Source organism: Schistocerca gregaria, chromosome 11 (assembly GCF_023897955.1).
Source record: "Schistocerca gregaria isolate iqSchGreg1 chromosome 11, iqSchGreg1.2, whole genome shotgun sequence".
Lineage (NCBI taxonomy): Eukaryota > Metazoa > Arthropoda > Insecta > Orthoptera > Acrididae > Schistocerca > Schistocerca gregaria.
Genome location: NC_064930.1, coordinates 85,557,409 through 85,584,368, shown reverse-complemented (window position 1 = coordinate 85,584,368; position 26,960 = coordinate 85,557,409). Strand labels below are relative to the sequence as shown.

The window sequence follows — 26,960 nt, the reverse complement described above, 5'->3', positions numbered from 1 at the left end:
TAATATGTTACCATTACTGGTCACTATATGACTCCTGAAATCCAGATTAAATCATACTTCATGCATGTTGGAGTTTCTTTTTGAAGATGCTAAATCTGGTGTTAATATTCAAAGAAAATTTTTATCTGAATTACAGAGTAATGGCATTTCTGGCACTTATTTAGGAGGCGGAATATTTGTAACAGACCACACAGCTAATATCAAGTCAGCACTTCTGCCGTTTAAGCGCCTTTTCTGTATACCACACTGCATTGCAACAAAGCTAAGATACGTGTTAGCTGAAGAGGAATTTATCAAACAATTTGTGTCACAAACATTCACACTAATAACTTCAAGGAATATCGCGAATTACTTAAAAATACTAGCTTAAGAAAACTTGTCACCGGAACAGTAAAGTCCAAAATGGATATCAGTTTGAATACTGTTGTTATAACAATGTCATGGAGGAGTTCATGGTCACATTAGCAGTATGGAATCAAAAGAACCAATTACAAGGCTCGAACAGAGGCTTACTACGGCGCTGATTCATTTCCTCTTGAAGCCTTAGTGCATCACTCATAAGCTTCAAACAGACAAGCATCCAACATTCCCTTTAGTTTTGGTAACATACTACAATACGATTTCCCACTTGTCTGTTCCAGAAACTACATCAACAACATCCTTGGAACTAGAGTTACTGGTCTGGATTCCTTCTACTTCCTTGTTAACAAGCATTTATTGCCACCAAAGGAGACAGAAATCACAGCACATAAGCAAAGGACAGAATCTCTTCTAAAGAGAAAATAAAGATTTGTAACAAATATCTTTACACAGCATATTTTGTCCTAACATTCGAAATCTGAATAATCTGAAGCCTGAAGAAAGACAGGAAGTGTATAGTACAGTGTGCAGCACATATGGTGCATTAACGGATGGTAAGTCACAGTTGTGTTGTCAGTGTAACACAATTGTGTGTGTGTGTGTGTGTGTGTGTGTGTGTGTGTGTTTGTTTGTTTTTCAGTTTCAGCTGAGGAAGGTGGTCTTTGCCCTATGGAACCAAAGAAAAGTTGAGGTGGCAATGGGGTAGATAACATACATGCAGATGATTCTTGCAAGAGGACAAGCAATATAAAAGATGAAATTGCACATTTCTTAGCAAGTTACTCTGAAAATGAAGATCCAGCAGAGCTGCTAGCCTAAAGGAGTGTACATGAAAAAAAGTTTCCAAGACTCCTCAGATTAGCTCAATCTATCCTAATAATACCTGCAGAAAATGCATTTAAGGAAACAAATTTTAGGAGAGTAGGGCTGATTATCAATGAGAAAAGATCACTAATCAGTCCACAAAATGTTAGTAACTTGCTGATTCTGCATAGCTTCTATTTGCTATTGTTTATTTTGCAGAAATGGTAATGTTGAAGATTATTTTGTTTATATGTTGCAGTTCTTGTTTACGCACAAAAGTCTGTGGTGCCTACTTTTTTATTCTGTTTCTTAGTTTCTAGGGACAGAAGAATGATTCTAAAAGCCAGGTGGATCCACTCAACAAATAGTGATATTTATTTTATAGTGCAGTAAACTGCTATTCAGAAATTGGTTTATCAGCATATTACTTTCTGCAATTCAATTTCAATACATCTTTAGTTCAAAATGTTGTGGTTTTATTTGTCTAAAGATCTGCACTAAACCGTAACTTTTCATTAGGAGAAATAATACGAATAGCTGAACATCAAAATAGGATGCTACATTTCCAGTTCTCATTACAGTACTGAATACCAGTATCAGATTTTCACTAGTGATCCATTTCATCAGCTGACATCTTAGATTATAGCATTTTATGTATTCACTTTATGAGCAAAAATCATGAAAACAAGAGCTTTGACTACAACGCCTACCTAGACTGAAGAAATGTGAAAACATGGGGAACAGCATATTTCCTTGTAATTCAGTCTGTTGCAGTAGCTATATATAAGAATGTTTGTGCCACTAGCAGCAATTGCAGAATATATTTGCTGTGTATACATTCTTTTAATTATGAGTCTCAATTTTCAAACAGCACAAATCAATACGTTAAAGGCACTGTATTCTTGTTAGGAGGAGTCCCTGATAATCACAGTTATTGTAGTAATGATTTGACTCATAGCACAAATTACACAGCACTAAATGTGAGTCATTCTCTCCTCATATATCTTAAGACACTTCAAAGAGATGCAAGGTACCCCACAACACAGGCAGAGGGCTCGGCAGCACCGTACGATGAGCACACAGCGCAGTAAGGTGGTAAGTCAATAGGCTGGTGAACTGACCTGTCAGGTTCTTTGCTCTGGCTAGGCCCACAGCCCGTACGGGCCGGCAGCAATACATGGGATAGATGGGCTGAAGCCAGCACAGTGCATGTCTAGTTTTGGACACAAAATCAATACCAACTGAGCTACCGAAGCACGACTCACGTCCGGTACTCACAGCTTTACTTCTGCCAGTATCCGTCTCCTACCTTCCAAACTTTACAGAAGCTCTTCTGCGAACCTTGCAGAACTAGCACTCCTGAAAGAAAGGATACTGCGGAGACATGGCTTAGCCACAGCCTGGGGGATGTTTCCAGAATGAGATTTTCACTCTGCAGCGGAGTGTGCGCTGATATGAAACTTCCTGGCAGATTAAAACTGTGTGCCCGACTGAGACTCGAACTCAGGACCTTTGCCTTTCGCGGGCAAGTGCTCTACCAACTGAGCTACCGAAGCACGACTCACGTCCGGTACTCACAGCTTAAAGCTGTAAAGTTTGGAAGGTAGGAGACGGATACTGGCAGAAGTAAAGCTGTCAGTACCGGACGTGAGTCGTGCTTCGGTAGCTCAGTTGGTAGAGAACTTGACCGCAAAAGGGAAAGGTCCGAAGTTCGAGTCTCTGTCGGGCACACAGTTTTAATCTGTCAGGAAGATTCATATCAGCACACACTCCACTGCAGAGTGAAAATCTCATTCTGGAAACATCCCCCAGGCTGTGGCTATGCCATGTCTCCGCAGTATCCTTTCTTTCAGGAGTGCTAGTTCTGAAAGGTTCGCAGAAGAGCTTCTGTAAAGTTTGGAAGGTAGGAGACGGATACTGGCAGAAGTAAAGCTGTGAGTACCGGACTTGAGTCATGCTTCGGTAGCTCAGTTGGTAGAGCACTTGCCCGCGAGAGGCAAAGGTCCCGATTTCGAGTCTCGGTCGGGCACACAGTTTTAATCTGCCAGGAAGTTTCATATCAGCGCACACTCCGCTGCAGAGTGAAAATCTCATTCTGGGGACAAAATCAATAGCCCAGTTGCTTAAAATACATTAGTACATGACAGCACTCATATTTCATGTAAAAGGGGAACACTGACTTGATATTACAGTAACACAGGAAAGACATATAGTAAGCCGAGTTGATGAAAGCATATGAACTGTAATTAGTACCCTCAATTCTGGCGTTACAAAGATTTGATTCTTGAAATGTAATGTGTTTGACCATGCACAAAAAAATGTACACTTACAAATGTAAAGCAGTCTCTGGAGAAAAGAGAATACTCCAAGAAAAAAAATGGCTCACTAAGGTTGGTTGGGACAGTTGTGGAACATAGTATAAAATAAGGCACATTTACATGTACAGAAATCAGACTAAGAGAAAAAGAAACATTCTAAGTGGAAAACAGCATTCTGGTAAAATACGCAAGATGAACTTCAAAAGAAATTTTAAAAGATCTTACAGGAACACAGCTGTAGTGTGTATCTTGCAATGTTCTTCAGCTGATCATCTTAGCAAAAATGAAGCAATTACTTAATTCAACAGATCATTCTCATACCCTTTGGCTGTAGTGGAATGCCACAGTATTCTAAATGCACTATGCCCTAACAGCAGCTGAGTGTTACTCATCACCAATGGAAGAATGGTGTGATTAACTGCTGTAGCAGTTTTGATCATACAGTTTTTAAGTGCACAATTTGATAACTCCATTAACACATAAATATTTGATCCTGATGGAGTTGATACAAGTAACAAGCGCATGGTAATGTTTGGGCAGCATCAACAATTTGACACATTTTATATTCTTACATGGTAAGTATACCCCTGAGGTCTGTTAATAGATTTTCAGTGTTAAATGTTAAAATTTCTGTGCACATCAGCAGCAATTGTAGATCACACAAGCTAAAACTTCAAATTTAAACTGTATACAGAATACTGAGGGGTACTCACAACACACCAGGATGACTCGGACTGAAAATTTCTGCTGACAAAAGATTTATGTATGCTTTACTTTGTTTTAATTGTAATGGTAGTGTCAATCACATCCAGTCTGTCCCCGAGTCCCATTTAGAGCACTGAGAAGCAGGTATGTTTCTATTTGAATTGACCAGAGGTTGTTAGTATGTCATTTCCTTTAAATAATTTCTTATAAAGACAGCAAGACATCTCCTTACAATAGCCAGAGAAATGCCAATTTATGCTTAGCTCGCAGTTAATAATATTTGTATATTAGAATGTACGTTAGTTAGACTGGTATTTTGTTAGAATACAAAATATTACTTGTAATTAGCGTCAAAATATTCCACCACAAGATGTTTCTTATTTTTTATTCTATTTTTTTTTTGGGGAGGGGGAGGGGGAGTAGGTAATCATGGAGCAGCTAGCACTAGGTTACTAATTTTCAATGAGTAAGTCAAATGCTCTATAGAAAATCTTGGTGCTTCATATGTTGCAATTAATCAATAAACAGTTTAATTTTCAAAGAGGAGAATAACTGCTGTATGTAGTCAGTTCTTGGAATGAGATGTACCACAGTCTTTCTAAATTGAATGGATAACAACAGCCAGACTGTAGTTTTGTAGAGAGAGAAAGAGAGAGAGTGGTTTTACTTGATTTAATTAAGACCCAGAATATTACCTTGCAACTTTACTTTTTACTACAATTAAGTTGAATTATTATATAATTATCTCAACAGAATTAGTGACAAATTAAATAATTGACAGTTTATGTTGTTCTGAGGACTGCACCTACCCAGAAACTGGTACCGTTCAGTGTACACTAAAAAAGGTGCTATCTGCATGCTGCCCTTGCCGTTTCATTAGTTCAAATTTAAAAAAAAATTGTGATGTGGTTTTCTACCTACCATCTGCAATAAGATAACAAGGTTTCATGTACATTACTACAGCATTAAATATGTCTCCACTAAGAGCCATGGCTTCTTTACCAACAGCACAGGTAAAAATGAGCAATATCAGCACTGATCAGTGTAATGTCTCCATATCTCCATTTCATGGTGAGACACTACACACTCTCGCCAAATGGCTGACACTGCTTCACCTGTCACAAAATTTGGTTAGTGACCACAAAGCTCATTCCATACCAATGTCACACTGGGACACATCATTAGCCAAGTAAAAGAAGCCAAGCAAGCAGCAGAGCACAAACAATGCATGAGGACAAAAACAGTGTCATACTGGGACACCTCATTGGCCATGTAAAAGAAGCCAAACAACTAGCAGAGTACAAACATCGCCTGAGGAACTGAAGAGCCTGCACACAATCTGCAGCCCAGAGAAATTTAGCATCCTTCTGGAGAAGCCAGTTAAGAGGATGAGAGATGTGCACAGCCTGGGGAATGAACTTAGTATAATACAAAATGTTGCCCAAAATATAGTCTAGTTCCTTCTGGTTCTTTGGTGCTGGCAAGTTGGTGGTGGCTTTGATATGTCCATCTGTAGGGAGGCGGGCATCTTTGCTTAGCACACATCCCAAAAAATGAAACTTTCGGGGAGAAAAAAATTGCACTTTTCTAGCTTGCAACAAAGGCCACTCTTCAGAAGGCATTGGAAAACTGCCTAGGTTTTGTTAAGTGCTTCTTGTTCAGAGCCCATAAGCCAATGTAATTGAGGTTGTTTACCATCAGGAAATGTCATGACTCAACCGCTCCAAAAATTATTGACAAATTCTTGACACAGACAAGACCGCTAAAGGCCAGTAACTACAGTGGTAAAACCCAAATGGGATGTTGAGTATCAGAAAGTCAGAGAAGCTGCATTCAACGGCAAAGGCAGGTGTGGGTTGTGCAAGTCAATGTGTGAAAAACACTGGTCCCCTTACAACTTTGCTAACAACTCCTCCAGCCACAGAATTGGATATAAATCTGTGACAAATTGAACACTGACTGACTGTTTAAAACCACTCCAATGGTGGACAGCATCACCAGGTTTCTGATTCACCACCAAAAGGATGACTGTCGGATGTCATGATGCACCATGAAGGTTGGTAGTTATTTTTTTTGTATGTCTGTCAAGAGCAACTAGCTCATCACACGAATCAGTTGGACCCATTCTGACAGCAAAACTGGATGACATTTAATGGTAAATGCAATACCAACCATTTTGATGAATATGATACCATATCACCAAGTTTACACAGAGTTATATAGATGAATGAGCATATGTTGTAACATTATTTGTTTTCCGTATTGATTACATCGAATCCTCTGACGACATTCTCAGCCTAAAAATAAGATGAAATATAGTTAATTTAACTTGATATCTGGTCACAAAGGGAAATATGTGAAAACCAATGCAAAGAAAATACAGTCATTATTTACAAAATTCATGTGTAGAAAACTAATAGTACTTAGCATTCCACCAATTTTGTCAATGTAGGATTCATGTCAGTAACAAAAAAATATCTCTATTTTCAAAATTATATATTCAAGTATTATTGTTTATGCATAGTTGATGCAATTTGGTCATGACGATATATTTTGGCATGTTAACTGTTTCATCTACTCCCCCCACCCCCTCATGAACCATGGACTTTGCCACTGGTGGGGAGGCTTGTGTGCCTCGGCGATACAGATAGCCATACCTTAGGTGCAACCACAATGGAGGGGTATCTGTTGAGAGGCCAGGCAAATGTGTAGTTCCTGAAGAGGGGCAGCAGACTTTTCGGTAGTTGCAGGGGGCAATAGTGTGGATGATTGACTGATCTGGCCTTGTAACACTAACCAAAACAGCCTTGTGGCGCGGGTACTGCGAACAGCTGAAAGCAAGGGGAAACTACAGCTGTAATTTTCCCAAGGGCATGCAGTTTTACTGGATGGTTAAATGATGATGGAATGCTCTTGAGTAAAATATTCCAGAGGTAAAACACTCCAATTCAGATCTCCCGGCGGGGACTCCTCATGGGGATGTCGTTATCAGGAGAAAGAAAACTGGTATTCTACAGATCGGAGCGTGGAATGTCAGATCCCTTGATCAGCCATGTAGGTTAGAAAATTTAAAAAGGGAAATGGATAGGTTAAAGTTAGATATAGTGGGAGTCTTATAAATACAAAATCAAATTGCGGTAATGCAGAAGCAGGTTTAATAATGAATTTAAAAAAATAGGAGTGCGGGTAAGCTACAACAAACAGCATAATCAACACATTATTGCAGCCAAGATAGACATGAAGCCCATGCCTACACCAGCAGTACAAGTTTATATGCCAACTAGCTCCTCAGGTGACGAAGAAATTGGTGAAAAGTATGATGAGATGAAAGAAATGATTCAGATAGTAAACATACATGAAAATTTAAGTCATGGATGACTGGAATTCAACAGTAGGAAAAGGAGAAAGAAGTGTGGTAGTTGAATATGGAATGGGGGTAAGGAACGAAAGAGGAAGCCCCCTGGTAGAATTTTGCACAGAGCACAACTTATTCATAGCTAACACTTGGTTCAAGAATCATGATAGAGGCCTGGAGATGTTGGAAGGTTTCAGACATATTAGATAATTGTAAGGCAGAGATTTAGGAACCAGATTTTAAATTGTAAGACACTTCCAGGGGCAGATGTGGACTCTGACCACAATCTATAGGTTATGAACTGTAGATTAGAACTGAATAAACTGCAAAAAGGTGGGAATTTAAGGAGATGGGACCTGGAAAAACTGACTAAACCAGAGGTTGTAGAAAGTTTTAGGGAGAGCATTAGTGAACGATTGGCAATAATGGAGAAAGAAATACAGTAGAAGAAGAATGGATAGCTTTGAGAGATGAAACAGTGAAGGCAGCACAGGATCAAGTAGGTAAAAAGACAAGGGGAAGTAGAAATCCTTGGGTAACAGAAGATGTATTGAATTTAATTGATGAAAGGAGAAAATATAAAAATGCAGTAAATGAAACAGGCAAAAAGGAATACAAATGTCTCAAAAATGATATCGACAGGAAGTGCAAAATGGCTAAGCAAGGATGGCTAGAGGATAAATGTAAGGATGTATAGGCGTATCTCACTAGGGGTAAGATAGATACTGCCTACAGGAAAATTGATGAGACCTTGGGAGAAAAGAGAACCACTTGTATAAATATCAAGAGCTCACATGGAAACCCAGTTCTAAGCAAAGAAGGAAAAGCAGAAAGATGAAAGGAGTATATAGAGGGTCTATACAAAGGTGATGTACTTGAGAACAATATTATGGAAATGGAAGATGCTGAAGATGAAATTGGAGATATGATACTGCTGAAGAGTTTGACAGAACACTGAAAGACCTAAGTCAAAGCAAGGCCCTGAGAGTAGACAGCATCCCATTACAACTACTGATAGCCTCTATCATCTGGTGAGCAAGATTTATGAGACAGGCGAAATACCTTCAAACTACAAGAAGAATATAATAATTCAAATCCCAAAGAATGCAGGAGTCGGGAGACGTGAAAATTACCAAACTATCAGTTAAATAAGTCATGACTGCAAAATACTAACACTCATTCTTTATAGACGAATAAAAAAACTGGTAGAAGCCAACCTCAGGGAAGATCAGCTTGGATTTCATAGAAATGTTGGAACATGTGAGTGAATACTGACCCTACAACTTATCTTAGAAGACAGATTAAGGAATGCAACCCTATGTTTCTAGCATTTGCGGACTTAGAGAAAGTTTTTAACAATGTTAATTGGAATACTCTCTTCCAAATTCTGAAGTGGGCAGGGGTAAAATACAGAGAGCGAAAGGCTATTTACTATTTGTACAGAAACCAGACGGCAGTTATAAGTGTTAAGGGGCATGAAAGGGAAGCAGTGGTTGGAAATGGAATGAGACAGGGTTGTAACCTGTTCCTGGTGTTATTCAATCTGTATACTGAGCAAGCAGTAAAAGAAATGAAATAAAGATTCAGAGTAGGAAATAAAATCCATGGAGAAGAAATAAAAACTCTGAGGTTCACCGATTCTGTCACAGACTGCAAAGGACCTGGAAGAGCAGTTGAATGGAATAGACAATGTCTTGGAAGGAGGATACGAGATGAACATCAACAAAAGCAAACTGAGGATAATGGAATGTAGTTGAATTAAGTGGGGTGATGCTGAGGGAATTAAATTAGGAAATGAGACACTTAAAGTAGTAAATGAGTTTTGCTATTTGAGGAGCAAAGTAACTGATGAGGGTCGAATTAGAGAGGATATAAAATGTAGCCTGGCAGTGGAAAGGAAAGCATTTCTGAAGAACATAAATTTCAAGATATGAATGAGATTCAGAAGTATGTAGGTTGCAGTAGGTATTGGGAGATGATGAACCTTGCACAGGATAGAGTAGCATGGAGAGCTGCTTCAAACCAGTCTCTAGACTGAAGACCACAACAACAACAACAACAACAACAACAACAACAACAACAACTGTTTCATAAATAGTGTAGCATAGTACAACCAAATTTTATAACCAATTTCAGAAACTGAATTAAAACTTAACTGTAAACTTTAAAATGCCTGATTGTAACAATGTATGATCTAACTTCGTATTGTTAAAACATATTTGAGGACCAGTGGTAGTAGTCATAAGAAAACCAGTATTTATCCAGATTTCGAAGTCAGTATTGTGTCAGTCTTTGAGAGAGTGTGAGGCAATGAGTAATTTTTTAAAGCAAGTACACTCTTTTGGCTTCGTCATTTAGTGATTTACAACACACACAGTGCCTCACATATATTGAAACACCCAGATATTATACATAGAGAAAATTCAGTGAAGAAGAGTTACACATCTCGCTCAACATTGGGGACAGTAAGAAGTTACGTTGCACAATTGCAGCGATGAAAGCCTGTTATGTTTTACTGTGCCCTGTTGGGTCATCAATGCTGCGATCTTCCCTATCCATTTTGCACGAGCTATCATCTGAGATGTGGATCCTATACTGCTGAAATGAGTGGGACCTATACCCAATAGGACGAACAAGGGATCTCACACATATGGGACAGAGAAAACTGTAAGGGCCTACAGCATACCACCTTCAATTCTGACATTTTTGTGAACATTCACAAAAAGCAATCTCACTATTTTCTTTGATGTCCACACACATATGGGTCACTATGATGTTGTGCTTTAGGCCCTTGTGGTCCTCAGTGCCACATATGCAAAAAAGCACAACACACATAGTTACATGTAAGTTTGACTTCATGGGAGTCTTACAGAGATGCTGGAAGAACCAGACTGTCAGATGCTTAAAGACAGAAGCAAAGCCTATTTGCACAGTTTTAAGAATCAACTTTAAATTACACATCTACAAATATACCACAACCCCTACTTATCTCTTCCATTGACTTTGCCAGGACAAGATTAGACTACAGTGAGCACAGATGAATTGATGCAACCATTTTTCGTATGTTCCTTACATGAAAGGATTAAAATTAGTCTGAATATTTGGTACTCTCTGCCATGCACTTCACAGTGGTTCACAGTGTATGGACTCAAATGATGGTGGTTGAATAAAAATGTATTTATAACTATCAATGTTCTCTTTGGATCACTTGATAAAATGGAATACAAGCAGTTTTTTCTTTGTTGCCATTTCCATATATCGTCATGGATTTTCAGTCTTGTTCTAACTTTCAGATTTATATGGGAAAATATTCCACTTTTAATTGCCACTTTACTGGAAGCTAGATTATTGAAATCATTCATGTGAGAAACACACTATACATATCTCATAAAAGGAGTTTTAACAAATTTTGATTGTACCCACAATATATGCTGAGCTTATGTTCAATCTCCATGTTAAAATTTAGACCTAACTACTCAAAATGTAAAAGCAGCTTTCCTTTTCATTAGCACTTTTGCAATCTTAGCAGTTTGATCACATTAAACCTTTAAAAATCATGAATAACTATATGACAGATTTAATTGGATGTATTTAGAATATTTGATATTTAATAATAAATATTTTATGGTGCGAGACTTTAACAACAATAGCTGAAAATGAACAAAGCATATAAGCTGTAGAAATCAGGTTTTTAAGAAATGTAGATAGCTTTGAGTGCCTGGTATGATGAGAACAACAATCACACAACGATGAGTACTTAAAAACACAACTGAACAGACAGAAGAGTACAGAACTAAATTGAAAGATCATGTCACAATACTGAATGAAACTAGGTGATAAATACACATGGACGGACAAACAGAAACTAACCACTGACCATAGAGGCACTGAACAATTGGACTTAACAGCCCAGAAGAAGAAGAAGAAATAGAAGAAGAAGAAGAAATAGAAGAAGAAATAGAAGAAGAAGAAAATTCACGGCCTGCTGATAACTACAGGTATACCTGCACTTACACCAGGCAAATCACTGTCACATTTATGAGAGAAAATACTTTTTACTACATCATATATTACACTTTCTTCCTGTTCCATTCACAGATGGAATTTAGAAAAAATGTCTGCTTACACACCTCTGTGCAAGCTGGCGTTTGATTAATTTTGTCTGTACAATCTCTGCACGACAGTTGTTTATGGAGCTCAGGAATATTCAGTTTCTATACAGGAAGACTTCTTAACACCTTAACTAAACAATTTTTCTGTAGAAATGGACACAAAAATTTGCAGTTTTTTTTAACTGCTTATGTTCTACTCTATTATGATTATAGATTATTTCAAACAGTAGTTTGGCAAATTATTGACTTAAAGGGCAATTGGAAACTGTTAAAAAGTCGCTATATTAAAACCCCCACTATACTTGCTATTTTAAAAGCTAACTCTGTCTTAGGACAGAGTATTTTGGCCAAATCTCTTTCGAAACTTTCTGTAGTGTTTTTGCTAAACAACAAAAATTACAATAATACACTTTTGAATAACAATCATCTTCATATGTTTGTGGCTGTGTGAAAGGCTCTGAAGCATCGTACAATACATAGAGGTACATCACTATCTTCACACATCTATCTCGAGTCCCTCTCATTTTTCTTCCCCTTTGCATCATGATCTCGGTTGTAAATCCCACATCATCTGGTAGGATTCTGCTTCCTCGGAATTGCTAGAATGAACAATGGTTAATGATGGTCACCTGGACAAAAAGGAGTGCTGTTCATGGATGAACAACCAGCTATTTATAAGATAATTTCTTCCTATGATGTTCAACTGTCATTTTCTCAGTCACTGCCAAGAGCACTCCTTGTTCCTCCAGGCAAAGCAAGCATTTTCATGTGCCAGCTGCGTCTTACAAGATCAACAACCTCATACTCTTAGCTGCAAAGACATGGTGACATGCTACACCAGGAAATACGATGTACAGGAAATAAATAAGAAACAACTATTTTACAAGAAATTGCATACTAAATTTATTGGGCCTCTGTAGCTTGACATTTTCTTTTCATTAAAAGATCAGAAATATCAGGCGTCAAAGGGTTCGCAGTGTTACTGCGGAGGATGGCCTTCACTGTTGCATCCTGAAGAAACGATCATTCCTTACTTTTCACTCTTTTCATTGCTGAGAAAAGCTGCAAACAACAATACATAGACCCAAACATGAACATGATCTGAGCGGCATTGTTGTGAAGCTTGGGAAATGTTTTTTGCTGTAATGAACAATACCATCATAACAAATCCAACAAGTTGTAGTACCTCTCTTTCAACAAAGTTGAATTTTGCAAATCGATAATCTCCGTTTGAAGTGATGATAACAAGTCATCGGGGAAAACTGAAAAAGGAGTGCTGAACACCCTAAGTTCCATTTCCAAACCAGTGAGGTCTCGGAATCGTGTTTCAAATGACATGATGAGCTGTTTTAACTTTGCTTGGTAATTGCCAAAAGTAGTACCTTCAGGTAGTTTTAAAGAAGCAAAATGACTGAAGAACGTTAAATGTCTATTACTCATCTGCCTCTCAAATAAACATAACTTTTCCATGAATGCTTTGATCTGGTTGTGCATGTCAACAATTACGTGCCCTTTGCCTTGCAATGACAGATTTAAATTATTCAGATGCATAGTTATGTCAGCTAGGAATACCACATCTCATATCCATTTTAGATCTTTCAGACAATGCATTTCTTTCCCTTTCATTTTGAGAAAAAGGTATATTTCCTCGCCAATGGCAAAGAAAACATCAAGAACTTTTCCCCAATTCAGCCAACGAACTGTACTGTGGTAATGTATATTCCCATACTCTGCTCCCATGTCTTTCAGGAATCCTTTGAATTGGCAATGATTCGTACTGTGACGCCACACAAAATTCACACACTTCATGACATCTTTCATTACACCACCTAGCTCTACTGTTCCAACACACAGTGCCTCTTGGTGAATAAAACAATGAAGAGTCAAAATGTCTTCCTTGAATTCATCCCTGACTTTATTTTTCAAATGAGAAGCAAAACCTTGGTGACGCCCAATCACGTGTGGTGCACCGTCTGTCACTACAGAATGGATCTTATTTTATGGCAAATTCATTTTGTCAACTGATTCACAAACAGCTTCAAAAATGACACGTCCTGTTGCGTTGTAATCAAGTGGTACCGCATCCAAGTGTTCTTCAGTTACTTGCAGCTCCATGCCAACACCATGCACAAAGACTGCATGCTGAGCACAGTCCGATATGTTGGTGCTTTTGTCGAGTGCTAGCGAAAATGCAGCATAGCTCTCCGCCTTTTTCCTGAGCTGTGTCTCTAAATCTGCTTCCATGTCCAGGATTTGATGAGACAATGTTTGCTTCAACAGGCAAACCCTTTCAATTGCCTGCACCTCTCTTGGAAACAAACATCCTGCAACTGCTACCATGCACGATTTTACGAGTGGTCCCAGTGAAAACGGCTTGCCATTCATCACAATGATGTGAGCAACCCTGTAGCTTGCTTGAATTGCAAATTCAGTAGTGTTCTCTCTGCTCTTGTGTTTTCTCCGCTTTCATTCACCTGAAAATTATGAATGCATTACAGAACACGAACTACGTTGCATGTTTTGATACCCTCCAATTCACAAAACCGTTTTTAAAGTTATGTCTCCTGGTATGTTGTTCTTAAGCCTGGCTACCAGATCTCTGCGTACAACACCTTCTACCTGATTGTAGCGCGCTGCACGAAGACGTGTATAATGTCATTGTATATTGTACCTCTTCGCAGAATAAAATACTTTATGACATACAAGACACTGTGGACGACCATCCCTCTCAATGAATAGAAAGGTATCCTCCAATAGGGGTACAGGGCTCCCGCGGCTAGTCATAGCTGTCATTGAACACAGATTATTGCCTCAGTTGCAGCTGCATGCGGCCAGGGGGCAGTGAGTTCACTTTCCCCGTCCACGCGGGCTCCAAGCTGCCGCGGTGAGTGCTCCAGAGCGCTCAGGCTCCCTGGAGCTTGGTTGGAACAGCCTGTCTTAAACCTAGCCAACCTAAGGACATCACACACAGCCATGCCCGAGGCAGGATTCAAAGCTTCAACCGCAGTAGCAGCGCGGTTACAGACTGAAATGCCTATAACAGCTCAGCCACAGCAGCTAGCCATCCCGAGTACTCTCCAGCTTTTCAATTAATGGGTGAATTTTTTCTTTCTAGATGGTCACAAGTTGTATGGCATTTTTTCTTTGTGTATCTACTAGTTAAGATCTACCAAAATTTATGTTACACTTTTTGTCACTTGTACAAGCCTTTGACAATTGTCACTAACCTTCTTTGTACATGATCAGTGTCTCTATGTAGCCTGACCGGATGTGGGTCCAACACACTCAAGGAGTATTCAAGTATGAAGAAAGAAAAGAAGGAAGCAATTCAGGAAGGCAGATCGGAGCTTGATTTCCTTTGGATAACAATGTTATTAGAGATGGAATACCATCTCAAATTAATTAAGAACAAGGATGGAAATTGGCCATTCTGCTTCAAAGCAATCATGCTGTCATTTGACTTAGGAAATCCAGGATGGAATGTAACAATATTATGAGAAGGAAAGTTGCTACTCACCATACAACGTAGGTGCTGCGTCTCAGATGGGCATGACAAGAAGACTTCAACACCAACAGCTTTCAGTCAACAACAGACCCAATTATGTGGGTGCACGCACACACACACAAACACACACACACACACACACACACACACACACACGAGCGCACGCGCGCACACACACACGCCACCTGCATGAAACTGCATTTGTGTGTGTGTGTGTGTGTGTGTGTGTGTGTGTGTGTGTGTGTGTGTGTGTATGTGTGTGTGTCACGAAAGCTTTGTGTGTGAAAGTCTTTGTTGTCCCTATCTGCGACTCACCATCTCCGCTATATGGTGAGTAGCAACTTTCCTTCTCATAATATCGACATTTGACTTAAGCATTTTAGGAAAATCACTGACAACCTACATCCAGTGCATTAACCAATGCATCACCTCACTTGATATCAAGAAGTTGAGGTTTGGTTGGTTTGCGGGATTAGAGGGACCAGACTACTATGATCATCGGCCCCTTGTTCCATAAAAACTAAAACCACCCGAAGAGAATAAAAAAACGAACAACAGGAAAGACAGCAGACTAAACAGGACATGAAATACTCTGACAGAGACCAGACAAAAATTAAAATCCACAGTGTGACGGTGGTTGGACGACCGTAGAGAAAAAGAGGAAAAGCCAACCACCAAGAAAACTTTAAAAACTCAGTTTAAAATCAGAGGCTAAAAGCCAGAATCAACACTAAAAAACAAACACTCAGATTAAAGGATAAAAACCCCTTGCCCGAATAAAACACAAAACCAAGTCCACCATGGCAGAGTCATCTGATAAAAGAGCAGAGAGCGTGTCAGGCATTGCAAAAGTCTGCTTGAGCACGGTTAAAAGGACGCACTCCGACAGAATATGGACCACCGTCAAGGACGCCCCGCAACGACAAAGAGGGGATCCTCACGACACAGTAAATAACTGTGCGTGAGTCGGGTGAGGCCAATGCGAAGCCGAGAAAGGACGATTGAGTCCCTGCGGTTGGTTCGCATGGATGACCGCCACACAGTCGTTGTGTCCTTGACGGTACGGAGTTTGTTAGGGGTGGTCAGACCGCACCATTCAGCATCCCAAAACGAGAGAACTTTGCGGCGTAAGACTGCCCGCAAATCAGCCGCCAGGAGGCCAATAAGTAGAGGTTTTTCCAAGTGATTTGCATGCATATTTGTTTTTTCTACCAACTGCAGTTTGTCACTAGCTTATCATGTATTGTAAAACCAAAATTGTTTTACCTACAATTAAGCCTATGCAGTTGCTCCATTTCCTATTTCCAAGATATTTGTGTTGTATGACTGAGCCTGTAGTCAAAGCATACCACAGTTTTACTTTCCATAAATTGCACAACTTCGCGTAATTTATGTTAAGAAGAGCTAGTTGTCAATCTTTGCATCTGGTTTATATTTTGGCAAGATTTGACCAGTTATTAGTGAATTTTTACCAGATAGGCCCTTTTTGTTCTAGTCAACAGGGGTTTTGTTAGAAGCCATAAGTTATTTTTGTGGCCAACTGATGGCTGACAGAAGAATTCAGTTACAACTTTTATCCTAGTTCTGAATGTTAATCACACTCATACTTATTTGCATACCATTGATTTAAGATTGTTACCTACTGCTACAAATATATTTCACCACATTTACCCTGTCATTTTAGTAAACAATAGAACCTGTTCTAAACATCTTGCTACTATCAATATTCTACTTCCACCCACTCTCAGTACTGTGTATTAAGTGAGCCCTACAGTTTTTAACAATGTTTTAATCTCAACAACAGACATATATTGTGTATTATTTTAATGGAAATTATGTGAACAATCAATGGATCATGGCACTATCTCACAACTGGTAGTTCCCTAGCAGATGTGAAACATCTAAGGTCATACTATAATTTGCAGCCCCATGTTAACTACAAAGTTACTTTGAACACCAGTCCTGTACAAGTCCTACTGGAAGTGGCCCTTGCCATCCTTTGACATTTTAACTATCTTACCCAACCAGTTATCTGGGGACTAGTGTTTAGTGAGGACTCAAAACAAAGCTGGAACTCATCATTCCTCACACTTTGCCAGAGCCACTGATGCTACTACCTTAAACCTTTGGATTTATGGTCCAATATTTATCATCCTCACCCCACACCAATATACTTAGTTGAGTACAGCAGTTCCGATGTTCTTTCTTCTCAAAGTCCTTCAGGCATTATCAGATTGACAGTAGAAGGCTACTGTCAGGGAAGAAAATGTGTAGTACTGATCAAGGCAGTACAGTTATTATAACACAGAATTCACTTTCATGAAGACTATGGTTCAAATATGCATCTGATCATCTTGGATAAGATCTTTCGTGATTTTCCTGAATTGATACGGGCTAACGTTGGGATGGTTCATTCGAAAGGACACACATGATTTCCTTCGCATTCCTTAAACAATCTAAGCTTGTGATCTGCCTCTAACGGCATTTTTGTTGACGGGATGTCAAATTCTAATCTTCCTTCCTTAAACGTGTGTGCTGAAAAAGGATTCAATTGTTCTAAAAACTAAGGATTAATGGATCTCAAATATAACTCTGAAGAAATAGATGTGTAAGCTGTCACTAAACTCATGGTTACTTCACTCTGCAGAATAGCATTCCCATACAAACAATTACCACTATTGTATGTCTAAAATTACTTGTTGGTTGATACTTCACACTCTGGAGCTGGTTGCCTCGTACCAGAGTGTTCAGTGTCACATCTCAACTGTTCATTATTGGCAAATTGCCACAACAAACAGCCAGTTGAATTCCAACTCCTTGTGAAACTTACTTTCTTGCTGTGGTTCAACCCTGTATCTAGGGTGGGTCCCTTTTATCTTACATTTTATCTCTCTCTCTCTCTCTCTCTCTCTCTCTCTCTCTCTCTCTCTCTCTCTCTCTCTCTCTCTCTCTCTCTCTCTCACACACACACACACACACACACACACACACACACACACACACACACACACACAGAGAGAGAGAGAGAGAGAGAGAGAGAGAGAGAGAGAGAGAGAGAGAGAGAGAGAGAGAGAGAGAGAGTTATGAGGAAAAGAAAGGAGTATTAGACATTAATGTATGATACTAACTCACCTCCTCTTTAATTGCCTGAGGATCAAATTCAGGAATGTGTAACTGTAACCAAAAGAAACAGAGAAAAATAAAACCACTTTTGAAGACATGAAGTTGATTAGCTTGATTACTATCACTGTAAAGGCATTACATGCACTTATTTTGTACAAGAGAAAATTCTTACATTTAGTATCAGCAGAATGTGTCCTATCACAGGCAGAGAATAATGAGGTAATGTCACATGCCAAGTTAAAACATGGCTTCCAAGATTACATACTTTCCTCATTGTAGAAGTTTCACATTGTAATTAATATCATTCATGCATTCATTCATTTTTACATTAGCTGAAAGAAATAAAAACTTTCAGGGATGAAGAACACCTCAAAATGTAGATTAATAGCCCCAAAGAAGCCACTGCAGACATCTTCTGTAAAGTATACTAATGATAAATAATTGTGACTAGTGCCGATCCTTTCGCACTAACAATTATGAACATGGGATAGTGACTACTTTGAAATAAAATACACTGGCTCTCCTCTTACACTACTAAACTGTGTTTTTATTTATTGCTCCAACTGAACATTTCTGTAACATTGTTCGGTACCTACATACCGGCAAAGCCAAAACCACGAAGACATTGCATCCCTCAGTCCAAATATTTGTATAGATTAAAGGACTGCCTAAAAAGGTTTTGTAATAGCTGAGGATGTTAAATTTTCTGCCTAAGGCCCACTGAAATCCTATTACAGACTCCATATATTAAACTCTATTCTGAAATTTGCACAGGTATAGATAGTTTATATCGATACTGCTCTTTCTTCAAGTAGTGTTGTAGTGATACCACAATTCGCTCTAATTAATTGTTAACCACATATTCCATTATGGAGTTCATTTATTAGCAACTAAGTACTTCATACTCTCGATCCTTGAAGAGGCTCTTCCAAGATTTTATGTAATGAGTGCCCACTGATATTTACTTCTGGAACTTTTTAAGTTATCCTCACTTTTTTTGCAACTGCACAGTGTGTGTCGTCTTACTTTAGGTTAACCTGTCTGTTGGGAACCAGTTATCAAGGCATCCTATTATCGTCCTGGCAATGTGTTACCTGTTTGGGCCCTTCATCTGTTTACTGCTATCATACCAGAAGTGGACCAAACACTAAAACCTTAGGACATCAAATTCTACGTGATGCCATTTCTGAAGTATTATTTATTAATATGAAACTCTGCTGCCTGTTTTGATAACATCACTTCATAAATCTGGAGGGAATGCCTTTACCATCATTCCATTTTTGTTTCCCTGGTATAATTTAAAGATCTAGATAATTTATATCCTCACAGTGACGCAGTGGGGTGGCTTCCATGGCTCAACAATACAGGTAGCAGCACCGTACATGCAACCACATGGGAAGGTTACCTGTGGAGGCTAGTCAGTCTGTTCAATGTTCCATGGATCCTTTGTACCATTAAGATTGATAATAATGTGCCATGAGTTATTCCACATTCACAAGTGAATATGGATACATACTGATCATTTACAATGGTCTTTAAACAAATTGTGTACATGTATGTATATTAGTAAGTCCTAGCCACCATTCTTTACACTCGGATAAATATAAATTCTTCCATGAAATTAAAGAAATTGTCAAGAAAATTTTTCAGTTTTTATTGAAATTAGCTGTCGACAGACAGTTTTTGTCACTGGATAGATGGTCAAAGATTCTGGTGGCAGCATTGTGCACTCTTCTGTGTGTTAAGGATAACTTTACCCTTATTGTGAAATAATGTCATTTTTTCTTCTGAAACTGTAGGTACTTACATCAGTGTTCCTTTTGGACTGTAGTGGATTATTCACAAGAAATTTCACAAAGGAGTAGATATTCTGTGAACAACATGGGTTAACACCACATAATATTCTTGTGCAAATGAAAACTCTTTCTTAAAGCTGAGTTACCCCAGAAGATTTTTCCACAAGACATTATTGAATTATGATATGCAAGACACATGAATTTACTGATTTGTTTCTCCCCAAGAACTGAAATGATTTGAAGTGCAAATATGAATGAACCAAGTCATTCTGTGTGTTCCAAAATGTTTTGTTTCTTTGTTTAGTTTGAACTCTTCTCTACACAGAGATCCAAAAATTCTGAAGTTTCCATCCTAGTTGTTATTTCCTTAACATATGTTACACTTATCACTGCACAGTACCACTAGGTACGAGATTTGAAAATGATGTTTTTTTGAAAAGGCGATGAAGAGTAACATATGGTTGCTGACAAGGGGGCAGCATCTATTTCAGTTGTTGCAGGCGCTACAATACACATGGTTGATTTATTTGGCATTGTAAAATTAGTCAACACGACACAGAATGAATGAAAGCAAAGATAAACTATAGCTGTTACATTTCTTGAGGACATGCTGATCTGCACCAAATCAGTCTTCAGAATGACAACAACAACAAAATTCAAAGGCTTTGCCAACTTCAAAAAAAAAAAAAAAAAAATTCATGTAGGGTAATTTTTTGTCTAATTCTTCCAGTGCTGAGTCGTAAGTTCATATATGACTTTCTTTGTACACAAGCCTCTATGGAAGTCAAACAGAGCTCTTGTTAGAAGATCATGACAAATGTTGGTCTATATTTTACTACAATCTCACAAATTTTTATGCAGATAGAGGGGCTTGCAACTAGAGGTCACTTGCTTTACTGCACTTCTGCCAATGACTGATACTTCAGAACATGCCAGTATTTCGTAAGTAATATGGTGTGCAGAGTATCTGGGGGTGAGGGGAGTGCTACAAAGTCAATTCAAAATTTTAGTACTTTGGTTGTAATACAGCCATAATCAGAAGAGTTATTATTTTATGTGAGATACCGATTTTTGTTATATCTTTCATGTGTGGTAACGCAAAACATGTCAGCTAGAGAAGCATACAATGTCTGTCAAGTAAGTCTAATGCTTCTACTTTTGATGGTCTGTTTCCTATCCCTGTGTTATCAGCAAGTGTTAATAAGAATGCACTGAACTTAATGGACAATGAATTCAATTCAATTTCATTTGCCTCACTGCTATGGTCACTATGGTACTGACCATTATTTGTCTTGTTGAGTTTATTCATTTCATTCCAAAATTCCGTTTGTTTGTTCTTGAAATTTTCATTTTTTGTATATAGCATACAGATTTCATGTTTTTCGTGACATGGCAAAGTATTTTTAGTAAGTCTTTTTTTAAAGCTAATCCTCTGCATTAAATAAATCACTTTTCCAGGCACAATACAGTTTGACCTCAGGCATTCGCCATGTTTATCTCAACTAATCGTGAGAAAGCATTGCAGATAAACCAGCTTATATATTGTTACCAGTTTTTTATCACTACTTGCTTATTCAGATACCTTGGAAGTGGGAGCTTCATGATGAAGTTGGAGTATGACATTGTAGAGGTTCACTTATGAAAACAGCACTGTTATCATATGATACACATTCACAGTTGCAGTAGTTGCTTGAAAGATGGCAGCGAGGAGAAAGGTAAGGAGATGCATGGATCAATTACCGAAACAACAACTTCTAACATTGGCACTTGTTTCAAAGGCAATATGAACTTACAATACAGATGAATTTGACAATTTGAAATATACTTTATGCAAACAGAAACAGGGAGCTCTTTTGGATATCATGTCTCACTTTCTACACTTGCATCCTGAGTGAATGTGTGTTCCATATAACTAATGGGACAGTACTACTGTTGATTGGATTTTTTCCTTCATCCTAAATCTTCCAACAGTTCTCAAATCATAGGTGATCTTGGAATGCAGCTGGATGATAGTTTTAGGTTTGTTGCGTTGTCTACAAAATCTACAAAGTAATCAGGCTTATCTGAAAATAACTGGGTTCTATGACCTGATAACACTCGATACATCAACTTAGGAAATTTTCTTTTTGTTTCACACAGCCCAGACTGGTTGACAACATGGTACAGCTGGTGAACAATGATTCATTTTGATCTGACTATTGGAGCAGCAGCAGTTTCTGGTATTATCTAGTAACATGATTTTCTCATCAGGGGGACTACACTAAAAACTACTTTGTTATTTGTAGTCAGTACTACGCCAAGGTCAAAGCATGCTATTGGCAACATGCATAAAAGAATTTGAGGGATTTAGGTAATTGTAAGGACATGCTACAGAAAGTAAGATCAGTACTCATGGAGTTTTCAGAGGTGTCCACAATTTAGCAGAACTCAGAGGGTTCTGAGCAACTATTATGATGTTTGAGATTAAATAAACACTACTTCAAAGAAAAATAATAAAAATATAGTAACTACATTCACATCTGATAAGCTATGCAATGAAGTGTTATCAAATATTTGAAAATATTTATATTTAGGATTGCTACACTTATTTAGATATAATATGATGAAAAATAGACATTAAAATAAATACTAAGCAAGAGCTTTAGAAATACATAACCAGTTTTATACCATTAATATACATACTTATTTAGATCACAATGTAGCTTTGAAAGTTTAATACAGGAATTTTTTTCATAATTGTGAATCCTTGAGATTAACTATTTGAGTAATATGAGACATTTGCACTGATAAAATTCAAAAAAGACCAACTCACATATTACTAAATAAAACCAACAAGAAAAGAATAATTACCCATGCTCTTTAAAATTTGTTATAGTAATTATCAGAAAATCATAAATCTGTTGTGGATGAGAAAATAATGGTAAGTACGGCTAGAATACATATTCAGTAAAACAAATACTTTCTTTGTTATTGTCAAAATTCTTAACTGACTTTTGAAGATTTTTAATGAAATTATAAATTGGCTTTGCATTTCCATTTGCCTTACAGCTTATAAGTTGCTTCTTGAGCATCCATGTCAACAGTCAAGTAGTAGTCTGCCAATGTAACAGCTCACCTCCCACTATATCTTTTCTCCATGACTGCAATATCCTGGGGAAAATTCTTGTCTATAATTTTGTATTCTCTCAGTTGTTAAGATATTGAAGTGAACATTTTGAAACTTTCTAAACAACCTTCTCATCACAATGGTGCATTCCATCAAACTGCTTGTTCTGAAGAGCTATCAAATTCATAAGCCAACAAGGATATCCTCTTTGATTTTGATTCCCTCAACCATTGAATCTTTTCCCTTAAGTGCTTGCAGATCTTACATTCAAAATATATTTTCTTTACAAAATTGTTCAGGATTTATGTAAGAATCACTTTAGAAAAAATGTAAGGACAAATTACAAAACTAACTGAATAAAGATATTGAACTAGTATGACCTGGGCGTTGAGTAATATTTCAATTATCTTATTTCTCTCTCGTCATACATCTTAACAGTTACACATACATGGGCAATAAAGGTCTTATGTTTTTCTTTCTAGGTGACATTCAAAAACCAGAACTAAGGTGCAATTCTCTTTGGGATATTGATTATCAGTACACTGGAACTGATACAGGTTACATACTTTTCAGGTAATTTATATTTTCACTTGTACAAAGTGCTGGAAGACCATCACTGGGCTAAACTTCCATTTGAACCAGTTAAGCAACATACAGGCAAACCAGTTACCTTACATAATCCAACAGGCAACAAATTTTTGGGAAAATTTTTATATACTTCCATATCTGAACAGTGTTGCACTCACAATGTTGTTTATAATTTCCTTTCAGCAAATATCACTGTGTGAAGATGTTTCACCATAAACACTTCTTTGGCATCCATGCTCCCTGCACTGATTTGTTTGATAATGCTATTTCGTACAGTTATTCAGTTCTGTGCATACCTAACAATCTGATAACTGACAGATTTTGTTTTCATTATACATCACAGTTACTGTGCTACAACAATTTAAGTAAATCATTGCACAAACTTTGTGTATGGTTGATTTTAGCTCATGCATCACAGCTAATGAAATGTTAAAATATCACAATTTAAATAAAATTAAGAGTAGAGTAATATCTGATTTTGTTCTAGAGTTATTGATTTTTATATCGGACCATCAGATGATACACCCATTCCCGTCCCTGGGCATTGATAGTCATGTTGTCATAACAGTCATCAAATTTCATGAAAAGTTCAAGATATCGTAATGAGGTTTCTTGCAAATGTTAGCACAGAAAGAGGCACATGTATTGTAAGGCACATGTATTGTATCATAAATAATCAAAAATTTGGCCTTGACCAAGATAGGGAAGTAACTCGTCCACAGCTGTGAGAGGTCAATGGAATGGAACACGTAAATATGTCAACAGTACTTCAGTAAAACTCCGGACCAAATTTAAACAGATCTTAAGCATCCTGGGAGTGACTGAGCATAATGAATTAACTAGATCACAGCAGGTAAGCAGTTGATGTGACCATCTGCATTCCATCACACAAGATGAATGAGAAATTCCACATCATATTACTTTATGAAGTACACTATGTGATCAGAAGTATCGGGACACCACCAAAAACATACAATTTTCATATTAGGCGCATTGTGCTGCCACCTACTGCAAGGTATTCCATATCAGTACCTCAGTCCTCATTAGATATCATGAGAGAGCAAACTGGGGCACTCCGAACGTTGTCAGGTGATTGGGTTTAACTCGTGTCATACATCTGTATGCGAGATTTCCACACTCCATAACACTGCTAGGCCCACTGTTTCCAATGTGATAGTGAAGTGGAACCTTGAAGGGACACATACAGCACAAAAGTGTATAGGCCGACCTTGTCAGTTGGCTGACAGAGACCACAAGACAGTTAAAGAGGGTCATAATGTGTAATAGGTGACATGCATCCAGACCATCACACAGGAATTTCAAACTGCATCAGGATCCACTGGAAGTACTATAGCAGTTTGGCGGGAGGCGAGGGAATTTGGATATCATGGTCGCAAGGCTTCTCATAAGCCACACATCACACCAGTAAATGCCGAACAATGCCTCACTTGGTGAAAGGAGCGCTAACACTGGATGACTGAACTGTGGAGAAACGTTGTGGAGTGAGGAATCATGGTACACAACGTGGCAATCCGATACCGGGGTGTGGGTATGGCGAAAGCCTGGTGATCATCACCTGCTAGCATGTGTAGTGCCAACAGTAAACTTCGGAGGCAGTGGTGGTATAGTGTGTGTGTTTTTTAAGGAGGAGGCTTGCATCCCTTGTTGTTTTGCATGGCACTACAGCAGCACATGCCTACATTGGTGTTTTAAGCACTTTTTTGATTCCCACTGTTGAAGAGCAATGTGGGGATGGCGATTGCATATTTCTACATGATCGAGCACCTGTTCATAAAGCATGGCCTGTGGTGGTGTGGTTACATGACAGTAACATACCTGTAATGGGCTGGCCTGCACAGAGTCCTGACCTGAATCCTATAGAACACCTTTGGGGTGATTTGGAACACCAACTTTGTACCAGGCCTCACCAACTGACAGTAATACCTCTCCTTAGTGCAGCACTCTGTGAAGAATGCCATTCCCCAAGAAACCTTCCAGCACCTGACAGAAATATGCCTGCGAGAATGGAAGCTGTCATCAGAGCTATGGGTGGGCCAACACCATCCAGAAATCCTGCATTACCATGGAGTGTGCCACGAACTAGGAAGTCATTTTCAGCCAGGTGTCCACATACTTTTGATCACATAGTGAATTGTTTTGTAATCCACAAAAGGCCTTATCAAGCTCACAAAATATACCAAGATTATTCTTCTTGCTTAGCTCTGCCATGACAATCTGTAATGTTACAAATGGTTCTCTGTGGAGAACTGCATGCTAAAGCCAAATTCAAAAGTTTTTCTGTGAATGTACCATGGAATTTTGCAACACTACATATATATTGAAATCCTGTATCAACCTACATAGGACTGAGCTATCACATAGTTATATTTATTACCTTTGATAACCTCCACGGCACAAAAAACACAAATGTAAATGATTTGTTAAAACAAAGTAGCTGAATTCCATGGAAAGATGAAAGAGAAATATGTCAGAGTATTATTCCGCAACTATCTATTTCTCTCTAACCGCTCTTCTAAATTTGGATTTAAAACATCCAACACATGCATTATACAAAATGTTCGGTTTCAAGAAGAGTTGCTGTAGGTATGGTTATACATATTGTTCCAAGCACTAATAAGGATTTCCTCTCAATTGCCACCAAGTGGCAGAAAAAAACCTGAATCAGGGAGAACCGTGCAAGGATGGTGGGAAATTACAAACAGCACTTAGTTCCAGAAAACTTATTTCTTTGTAACACATCCTTTACATTCTGCAATTAGCCAAGGAATTTTTTGTTCCACATGCAATACCTCACAGACATTAATGCTTACAATGTTCTCAGTTTCTTCTGGTCCCAATTTTTTTTGTGTTTCCTCCCTGGAAAAATTAGTGGACTCCAGCGTTACCAATGGATGTTCAGGAAACTGAAAGAAAAGGAAAAGAAAATCTCAGTTATAAGTTCTTACATATTTCTGCATATATTACATGCCTCTCAATATTTTATTATGAATATCATCCCATTTGCAATGATTCTCATCTCTCACACACAAGGAAATTTAATGAAACTAATTTTCTGAGCAGCTATTCTAAGTTACATCAATATGGTTTCATATCTATGCTACCTTGCTCAATAATCTTTGTAGACAATTACAGTTCTGTCTCATAAGCACCATACTTAACTGTATAAT

The 26,960-nt window shown here is 38.2% G+C and overlaps 2 protein-coding genes and 1 long non-coding RNA gene across 18 annotated transcripts in view; 1 reads left to right on the top strand and 2 right to left on the bottom strand.

The window, feature by feature from the left end:
• The window catches only part of LOC126295455 (zinc finger protein 708-like), an 885,643-nt gene that overhangs the window by 464,238 nt on the left and 394,445 nt on the right, over positions 1 to 26,960 (bottom strand). For 8 of the 11 annotated variants that reach the window (XM_049987976.1, XM_049987983.1, XM_049987986.1 and 5 more), the window contains 2 exons: positions 26,604 to 26,696; positions 18,292 to 18,333 (listed from right to left, as the gene is read on the bottom strand). The exons of 1 other annotated variant lie outside the window; for it this stretch is intronic. In XM_049987976.1, the coding sequence (XP_049843933.1) occupies positions 18,292 to 18,333; positions 26,604 to 26,696 (135 nt within the window). The remainder of the gene's footprint in view (positions 1 to 18,291; positions 18,334 to 26,603; positions 26,697 to 26,960) is intronic. 2 more of the 11 variants (XM_049987982.1, XM_049987981.1) reach the window with 1 other exon arrangement.
• Positions 1 to 26,960, top strand: part of LOC126295459 (uncharacterized) — a 1,097,875-nt gene that overhangs the window by 714,051 nt on the left and 356,864 nt on the right. Inside the window, exon 3 of the long non-coding RNA XR_007552493.1 lies at positions 24,862 to 25,894. This is a non-coding gene — a long non-coding RNA (uncharacterized LOC126295459). The remainder of the gene's footprint in view (positions 1 to 24,861; positions 25,895 to 26,960) is intronic.
• Positions 1 to 26,960, bottom strand: part of LOC126295452 (zinc finger protein ZFP2-like) — a 909,451-nt gene that overhangs the window by 844,086 nt on the left and 38,405 nt on the right. The gene's annotated exons all lie outside the window — the stretch shown is intronic.